At 40.0% G+C, this 10,000-nt stretch overlaps 1 protein-coding gene and 1 pseudogene across 1 annotated transcript in view; one reads left to right on the forward strand and one right to left on the reverse strand.

Moving 5' to 3' along the window:
- The window catches only part of LOC135112985 (integumentary mucin C.1-like), a 5,275-nt pseudogene extending 3,994 nt beyond the window's left edge, over positions 1 to 1,281 (forward strand).
- LOC135113202 (protein amalgam-like) overlaps positions 1 to 10,000 on the reverse strand; it is a 46,396-nt gene that overhangs the window by 17,703 nt on the left and 18,693 nt on the right. The window contains exon 3 of the mRNA XM_064028339.1: positions 3,505 to 3,795. Coding sequence (XP_063884409.1) covers positions 3,505 to 3,795 — 291 coding nt within the window. The remainder of the gene's footprint in view (positions 1 to 3,504; positions 3,796 to 10,000) is intronic.

Genomic DNA, 10,000 nt, shown 5'->3' on the forward strand with positions numbered 1-10,000 from the left:
GAAGAAAGTGAAGGAGGACGAGGAGGAAAAGCACGAGGACGAGGAGGAGGAAAAGAAAAAGACATACATATGGAAAGCGAAGGAAGAACAGGACTAGTACAGAGGAGAGGAAGAGGTGGAGGAAGAGAAAGAGGAGGAGGAGGAGGAGGAGGAGGAGGAGAAGGAGGAAGAGGAGGAGGAGGAGGAGGAGGAGGAGAAGGAGCAGGCTGCAAAATATAGTTGAGAAAGAGAACAAGAGGAAGGAGACAAGGAAGTGAAACAGGAACAGGAAAGCGAGCTGCAAGGAAGGAGAATAAAGAGAATGAGAGAGAGAGAGAGAGAGAGAGAGAGAGAGAGAGAGAGAGAGAGAGAGAGAGAGAGAGAGAGAGAGAGAGAGAGAGCGGAAAGACAAGCAAGCCCAGAAGGGAGAATGGAGTTGCGAAAAAAATAAAATAAAGAGAGAAAAAATAAAAATAAAAACATGAAGAAATGAGAGAAACAGCAACAAAAAGAGTGAAGAGAAAAAAAGTGAAGAAGCAGAAATTTACAAAACTAAAAGGAACAAGAACAACAGCAACAACAATAGCAGCAATAAGAACAAACAACAACAACAGCAGCAAAATTAACAGCGATAACAACAGCAGCAGCAGCAACTTGAACAGCATCAACAACAACAACAACAGCAACAACAGCAACAACAACAACAACAACAACAACAACAACAACAACAACAGTACCAGCAACAGCAAGAGCGAGAGCAACAATAACAAAACAGTAGGAAGAAGAACAACAATGTCAATAATAACAAGAATAGCAACAACAAGAAAACGACAACAGTAGGAGCAATTAAAGGGACAAAAATAATGTCACTATCAATAACTACAAGAACGACAACAATTATTGCAATAGTAACAAAACAAAGATAACAGCCACAAGAACAAAGACAAGAATGACACCAGTAACAGTAAGACAAAGGATACGGAAATATTAAAATAACATTATGATTTCATCCCTTCGATTTTGTAATGCGAATGAAAATTAATAAAATCCGAATTTTTCAACATGAAAGATCTGAGACATGAAGCCTGGCAAAGTCATTAGATCTTCATAACAACATGGATTTGAGTCCTGTTCCAATATCAGAATTTTCATATTACTTGTGTTTATTCATACTACACATATCATACGTTTCAACTATTGTGTCCACTAACATATGTGCAGTACCTCTACAGAGTAATACGAGTTCATCGTGGGGAGGCGTTGTCCAAATATCGAGGACCTAAGTTCGAGTACGAAAGCTAGATATTTTTCAATCTGTCGCCAAGTGGTTTCTTATCAACCATATATTTTGACGGCTATTGCATCGTGGAACTCTGGGAGCCAACATGAGCATAGCTCTGGGAGTTAAGGCATAGCTTTAAATCTTCCTGCGCGAAGAGAGGGTGAGGTAATGGGGGGGGGAGGAACCATCTAAACCTCTACGAAATATAGGAGGCCAAGCACCAAGGCCTCACGGAGGAGTTACAACAAAAATGGCTACCTTTGATAAAGGCCAAGTGCAGGGAGAAAAAAAAAAAAAAAAATAAAAAAAAAAAATAAATAAAATGAAATAAATAAATAAATAAATAGACAGTTCAGACAATATTATGTATCAACGTCGGTAGAAAAAATGACCTTGAAAATGTAACGTAACCCTTAACTTTGCTTCACTGAAATTTTTAAATAAGTAAATTTCAACCACAGAGATTCCTCTTGAGAAATATAATGAAATAATTATTTCTACGGTACAAATTTGCCAAAATTTCTAACCTAATCAGTGAAACCTAGATATTTGAGGTTACCGAGAGCAATTCTTTTTCTTTCACTTCCTATGTCTTCTAACTCCTTTTTCGAATCACACCTTGCTATTGGCCTTATGTATGTAACGCTCACTGACTTGCTCTCGCTCTCACTTTCTTGAATTTTCAGAATTTTCCACCATCTGGTTCAGATTTAAGTATCCCTCTTTAAATATGTGTTGTGTATCTCTCAAACAACTCTTTCGATTGATGAAATTCTTTCACCCTAACATCCGAGCTAAGAACATTTTAAGCAGTTTTCTCCGTACTTAAATCTCAGTGTTAAACACAAGCGTTGCCTGTCTCCATTATGTTTCACTTACCATCTTGGTGGATAGAAAGTTAAAAACATGATATCTATTCAAACTTCCATTCAATTCATCATCTAGTGCTGTTCGGGATACACAGATGACCCACAGCCTTCTGTCTCCTGAAATTCACGCCGTTTACATTTACACCCGGAATCATGCAGATCTGTCCCTCAACATGCCCAAAAAAACTTTCATAAATTATAAATGTCTAAATTTTATACGATCCTTTCGTGACTTCTAACACCACGACAAAAGATATTCCCCAACATTTTCTTTCCACATTTGTTTTTGTTTTTAATCTCTCCCTCCTCCACGTCATCTAGATGTCACCACTGCCATATCTTCTCTCTCTGCAGTTACACTTTATCTTGACAGACAGTTCAGTGTTGGATGATTGAAGACTTTTTTTTCTTCACCTTTATTTTTTAACTAAATAATGCCTGTTACTAATTATTTTTTGTTGTTGTTGTTGCTGCTGTTGTTGATGTTGTTGTTGTTGTTGTTGTTGTTGTTGTTGTTGTTGTTGTTGTTGTTGTTGTTGTTGCTGTTGTTGTTCTTATTCTTGTTGTCATTACTATTATTATTATTATTATTATTATTATTATTATTATTATTATTATTATTATTACTATCATTATTATTATTATTATTATTATTATTATTATTATTATTATTATTATCATTATTATTATTATTATTATTATTATTATTATTATTATTATTATTGTTCTTATTATTTTATCTATTTACTTTTTGCAAAGTTTTTTTTTTTTTTTCTGCCCCGGGTGCTTTTTGGTCCTGATGGACCAAAAGGCCTCTATCGTTTTTCCGTAACAATGTTTCCATGCACTCTTTACCTAGTCACATCCTTCAAACTATCAACATCAGTCTTTGATTACCTTTCCTTTTGAAGCCTTTGAGTCTCTTCTAAACGATTCTTAAACATCTACCTGCACACAATTGTTTTTTGATCATCAATGTGAATTCTGTAAAAGTCATAGGTCGCTATAAATGAATCCTTTCCCTCCTCCGCACTCCCGTCGCCGCCTGCCGTCTGCATGTACGTACAGCATCGCCCTACCTGACTAACATGACTAACACTCCACAGGGACTTCACTTCCCCTCTGGTATAATACATTTTTCTACTCTCTATTGTATCGTATCCGACAACATTAACAGCGACTGCTACCGATGCTACCACACACTCACACACGCACACACATACACACACACACACACACACACACACTCTCTCTCTCTCTCTCTCTCTCTCTCTCTCTCTCTCTCTCTCTCTAAACAAAACTACCCATTTTACACACACACACACACACACACACATACACGCGCGCGCGCACTAAACAATACATAACACTCACCATTCAGTATGTACACACTAACAGAGGCAGGTTCAGCATTAGCCGGAACACAAGTATAATTCCCAGAGTCGGCCGATGTTGTCCGCGTCAACACAAGTCTCGAAGTGCCCGTCAGCTTGTCCGTCACCACGCTAATGCCACCTCGGGAGCTGTAGTTGACGAGGGTAGTGCCGCGGTACCAGAGGATCTGCTGGGGCGGCTCCGGGCTTCCGCTGACGTGGCAGGTTAGGTTGATGTTGCTCCCACTCACCATGTGTATCTCTCGTGGTCCTGTGAGACGGGCAGATGCCTCTGTAGGGACAAGGAGAAGGAAAAACAACTGAAATTTGCAGAGGAGCCCAAGGTAAGACAAGACAGCAGTAGACTTCTTAGCTATTACGAAGCTGGTTGTGATAATATTCACTATCTAATCAAAAGATGTAAAATTGGCATAAGTTAGGTCCCACTCACAGTTCCATATAACGGACAACACAACAAAGAGAACCAAATAAGTCCTAATGAAGCCATTCCTATGCTGTTTGATTAAAGTAACTGCACAAAATACAGCAAAAAATAATAGGATAGTACATTCAATACCTCTTCCCCACACACTCATCCCTGCAAATGTAGACACAGTGTGAAGGGAGTTGGAGAGTGTTTCCAACTATGTTGGACATTGATTACACATAGTAGTATGAGTATACACTGTACGTTTATAATCGGACTCACTATGCCTTTCTCCTTCAAACACTGTCTGGAAATTATGTCGAGTATCTTATTGATATTTTCCATGAATGTCCTACTATCAAAAGTCTGGAAATGCGCGAGAAAAGGGGATTAAGTGGTCAATATAAGAATCAGCTAAAATAGTTACAAAGCTAACGAGAAACACTAGGAGCAATTATGAGATTAAAGAAGCTAGCTAGATGAAGACAGACACGGAGTTGATTTTTTTTTTTCAAAAGTACAGAATGAAAACCATCCCCCCCCCCAAAAAAAAAAGAGCAAGACCAGTCGGTCCCTTAAAGACATGTGATAAAGAGTCTGTTCGGAAGAAGGGGCTAGATATTTTAAACGACTATTATTTTAACTTTTCACTCAGAATATGCAAGAAATATCGAAAAGCCAGCAAATTTTCAGAAGAGAGGACAATGATAAGCTGATGGTTATTCCCATAATTAAGGAAACATTGGAACAGGAAATGGGTTGAACAGTTCAAATCACCAGGTGCATATGAAATATATTCAGAATATTGAAAAAAAAAATGAAAATAGGTTATTAATGAAGTGTTGGTTAATATTTTTAGGAAGTCACTAGATTCAATAGAGGTACCGCTAATGTGGAGACAAACTAATGTTGTATCCATTTTTAAGAAAGGAGATAAAGCGTTAATGTCAAACTATCGTCCAGTCAGCGAGGCTTGAATTGTAGGCATATTCAGGAGTTTGTTATTGCGAGGGGCATTAGGGATCATTTAGACAACATGGCTTCATGAAGGAAGGTCATGCCTCACGAATTTGTTTACGATTTTCCATATTGAAGTCTACGAGGCAGCAGATCATCAAAATGGTTATAAGTCAGTCCCTGGGGACTATTAGTCAGTCCCCAGTCACCCTTCACCGGAGGAACTTTTAACTTAGGTTTGTTTTATAGGTTTTTTGTTTGATACTATAGGATTGTTTTTTAGTAGACATTTTTTTAGTAGACATTTTTTTTATTAGATTTTTGTTGCCCTTGGCCAGTATCCTTCCTACATAAAAAAAAAAAACTGGATTGTTTTATATTATTTTAATGGTTCACTATTATTTTAATGGTAATTACTTTCCGCCATGTAGTTTGATCACTATACAATCACCCCACTGTCTAGATAGTTAACTTGTTCCTTGTCAGTGAAACACAAAAATGTTTTATAATGTTACTGATGTTATGATTCCATGCTATGTTGATACAGAAAATTATCCTGAATAATTTCTAAAAATTCATCAACTGCGTCACTCAGGTCGGAGACCCTCCTGGACACACTCAGGTCAGATTCGTCTAACTCAGGTCGGACCCGACTATAATCCGAAAATAAACGGAAGTGTAACGGAAAATTATATTTTGTTCGTGTCAAACCCTTTGAGAACTGCATCAGAAAATTTGTCACAGCGAGGGAAAGTAAAGTTTACAAGTGATGGATATATCTATATTTTTGATAGAGTTGGTGGTGATCAAGTCACAGAATTTTGGAGATGTGAAAAGAGGTGGCAGTGCAAAGCAAGAGTTCATGTACAGGATGGAGAAATTGTCAAATTTGTCAATGTTCATTTACACGCAGTCGGCGCAGCTCAAGAGGAAAAGCAAAAAAACTATTACGAACTTAAAATCTCGGGCTGTTGAAACGGTGGAAGAAACTAATCAAGTTTTTTTTTTTTTTTATATAGGAAGGATACTGGCCAAGGGCAACAAAAATCTAATAAAAAAAAATGCCCACTGAAATGCCAGTCCCATAAAAGGGTCAAAGCAGTGGTCAAAAATTGGTGGATAAGTGTCTTGAAACCTCCCTCTTGAAGGAATTCAAGTCATAGGAAGGTGGAAATACAGAAGAAGGCAGGGAGTTCCAGAGTTTACCAGAGAAAGGGATGAATGATTGAGAATACTGGTTAACTCTTGCATTAGAGAGGTGGATAGAATAGGGGTGAGAGAAAGCAGAAAGTCTTGTGCAGCGAGGCCGCGGAAGGAGGGGAGCCATGCAGTTAGCAAGATCAGAAGAGCAGTTTGCATGAAAATAGCGGTAGAAGACAGCTAGATATGCAACATTGCGGCGGTGAGAGAGGGGCTGAAGACAGTCAGTTAGAGAAGAGGAGTTGATGAGACGAAAAGCTTTTGATTCCACCCTGTCTAGAAGAGCAGTATGAGTGGAACACCCCCAGACATGTGAAGCATACTCCATACATGGACGGATAAGGCCCTTGTACAGAGTTAGCAGCTGAGGGGGTGAGAAAAACTGGCGGAGACGTCTCAGAACACCTAACTTCATAGAAGCTGTTTTAGCTAGAGATGAGATGTGAAGTTTCCAGTTCAGATTATAAGTAAAGGACAGACCGAGGATGTTCAGTGTAGAAGAGGGGGACAGTTGAGTGTCATTGAAGAAGAGGGGATAGTTGTCTGGAAGATTGTGTCGAGTTGATAGATGGAGGAATTGAGTTTTTGAGGCATTGAACAATACCAAGTTTGCTCTGCCCCAATCAGAAATTTTAGAAAGATCAGAAGTCAGGCGTTCTGTGGCTTCCCTGCGTGATATGTTTACCTCCTGAAGGGTTGGACGTCTATGAAAAGACGTGGAAAAGTGCAGGGTGGTATCATCAGCATAGGAGTGGATAGGACAAGAAGTTTGGTTTAGAAGATCATTAATGAATAATAAGAAGAGAGTGGGTGACAGGACAGAACCCTGAGGAACACCACTGTTAATAGATTTAGGAGAAGAACAGTGACCGTCTACCACAGCAGCAATAGAACGGTCAGAAAGGAAACTTGAGATGAAGTTACAGAGAGAAGGATAGAAACCGTAGGAGGGTAGTTTTGAAATCAAAGCTTTGTGCCAGACTCTATCAAAGGCTTTTGATATGTCCAAGGCAACAGCAAAAGTTTCACCAAAGTCTCTAAAAGAGGATGACCAAGACTCAGTAAGGAAAGCCAGAAGATCACCAGTAGAGCGGCCTTGACGGAACCCATACTGGCGATCAGATAGAAGGTTGTGAAGTGATAGATGTTTAAGAATCTTCCTGTTGAGGAGAGATTCAAAAACTTTAGATAAGCAGGAAATTAAAGCAATAGGACGGTAGTTTGAGGGATTAGAGCGGTCACCCTTTTTAGGAACAGGTTGAATGTAGGCAAACTTCCAGCAAGAAGGAAAGGTAGATGTTGACAGACAGAGCTGAAAGAGTTTGACTAGGCAAGGTGCAAGCACGGAGGCACAGTTTCGGAGAACAATAGGAGGGACCCCATCAGGTCCATAAGCCTTCCGAGGGTTTAGACTAGCGAGGGCATGGAAAACATCATTACGAAGAATTTTAATACGTGGCATGAAGTAGTCAGAGGGTGGAGGAGAGGGAGGAACAAGCTCAGAATCGTCCAAGGTAGAGTTTTTAGCAAAGGTTTGAGCAAAGAGTTCAGCTTTAGAAATAGATGTGATAGCAGTGGTGCCATCTGGTTGAAGTAGAGGAGGGAAAGAAGAAGAAGCAAAGTTATTGGAGATATTTTTGGCTAGATGCCAGAAATCACGAGGGGAGTTAGATCTTGAAAGGTTTTGACATTTTCTGTTAATGAAGGAGTTTTTGGCTAGTTGGAGAACAGGCTTGGCATGGTTCCGGGCAGAAATATAAAGTGCATGAGATTCTGGTGATGGAAGGCTTAAGTACCTTTTGTGGGCCACCTCTCTATCATGTATAGGGCGAGAACAAGCTGTGTTAAACCAAGGTTTAGAAGGTTTAGGACGAGAAAAAGAGTGAGGAATGTACGCCTCCATGCCAGACACTATCACCTCTGTTATGCGCTCAGCACACAAAGACGGGTCTCTGACACGGAAGCAGTAGTCATTCCAAGGAAAATCAGCAAAATACCTCCTCAGGTCCCCCCAACTAGCAGAGGCAAAACGCCAGAGGCACTTTCGCTTAGGGGGATCCTGAGGAGGGATTGGAGTGATAGGACAAGATAAAGATATGAGATTGTGATCGGAGGAGCCCAACGGAGAAAAAAGGATGACAGCATAAGCAGAAGGATTAGAGGTCAGGAAAAGGTCAAGAATGTTGGGCGTATCTCCAAGACGGTCAGGAATACGAGTAGGGTATTGCACCAATTGCTCTAGGTCATGGAGGATAGCAAAGTTGTAGGCTAGTTCACCAGGATGGTCAGTGAAGGGAGAGGAAAGCCAAAGCTGGTGGTGAACATTGAAGTCTCCAAGAATGAAGATCTCTGTAAAAGGGAAGAGGGTCAGAATGTGCTCCACTTTGGAAGTTAAGTAGTCAAAGAATTTCTTATAGTCAGGAGTTAGGAGAGAGGTATACAGCACAGATAAATTTAGTATGAGAATGACTCTGTAGTCGTAGCCATATGGTGAAAAACTCGGAAGATTCAAGAGCGTGGGCACGAGAGCAGGTTAAGTCATTGCGCACATAAACGCAGCATCCAGCTTTGGATCGAAAATGACGATAGAGAAAGTAGGAGGGAACAGAAAAGGGGCTACTGTCAGTTGCCTCAGACACCTGAGTTTCAGTGAGGAAAAGAAGATGAGGTTTAGAAGAGGAGAGGTGGTGTTCTACAGATTGAAAATTAGATCTTAGACCGCGAATGTTGCAGAAGTTAATGAAGAAAAAGTTGAGGGGGGTGTCAAGACACTTAGGGTCGTCGACAGAAAGGCAGTCCGACCTGGGAACATTTATGGTCCCCTCCCCAGATGGGGACTCCGAGGCTGGTGTAGGAGTCGCCATAATTTTAATATTTTTGAGTGAAGGGTGTGTGTGTTATTAGGTGCTTGTAGTTTTGTGTGGAGGAAGAGAGTTGTCTTTAGAGGGCAGGCTGTGACTACCCCCTTGTGTTGTGAGACACAAAGGGAAACGTTCAGTGAGGTCACAGCTGGGTTTAATGATAAGTTCACAGCACCCCCTGAACAGTGCTTTAGACCTCACTGGGAGTAATTATCGTTTCGGCAGGTGTCTACTGCCTCCTCCTTGCAGTAGACACCTGCAAGTTATCAACGAATGTGTAGGAAATCTGACACAAGCATGCCCACTTACGGTGCTCTACGCAAAATTGTGCGAAGGAAAAGAAAGGAGGTCAGAGCATATCCTGCTAATTCTACTAACCTAGAAGATCTGGTGATTGATGGTGATTTTAGAACTTATGAATCAAAACATTTTCTTCTTGGTGACAGTGGTAATGCGTCTTGCAGAATTATTATATTCGGAAGGCAAAGAAATACAACTTTACTGAAGAAATCCAAAAGATTATTTGTTGATGGAACGTTCAAAATTACACCGCCCCTTTTTTCCCAAGTGTTTGTCATTCTTGAAGAAATCCATGGAGGTGTTCATCCAGTCCTATATGCCCTACTTCCAAATAAATTACGTTCCACCTATGACAAATCATTTAGTATGGTTCTATAAATTCAACCCGAATGCTATCCTGAAGCAATCTACTGTGATTTTAAGGTGGCAAATTTCAAAAGTGTTCAGGAACATTTTAAACTACTTGAATTCGGGGATGTTTTTTTATCTGACACAAAATTTACATAAAAGACTGACACCCTTTCGACTTTCTAGACAATACAATAATGATGCAGATTTTGCTTTGAAAGCTAAAATGATCAGTGCCTTGGCATTTGTACCAATGGCATTTGTACCAATATGAATGAAACAATTGAAAATCTCGCTGATGAGCTACAAGTACTTCTTGATTGGTTTGAGGACAACTATGTTGGCAGACGAAACAAAAGGGGTAATAGCAGACGTGCTCCACTTTTCCCACAGTTAATGTGGAA

The sequence above is a fragment of the Scylla paramamosain genome, chromosome 25 (genome assembly GCF_035594125.1).
Source record: "Scylla paramamosain isolate STU-SP2022 chromosome 25, ASM3559412v1, whole genome shotgun sequence".
Lineage (NCBI taxonomy): Eukaryota > Metazoa > Arthropoda > Malacostraca > Decapoda > Portunidae > Scylla > Scylla paramamosain.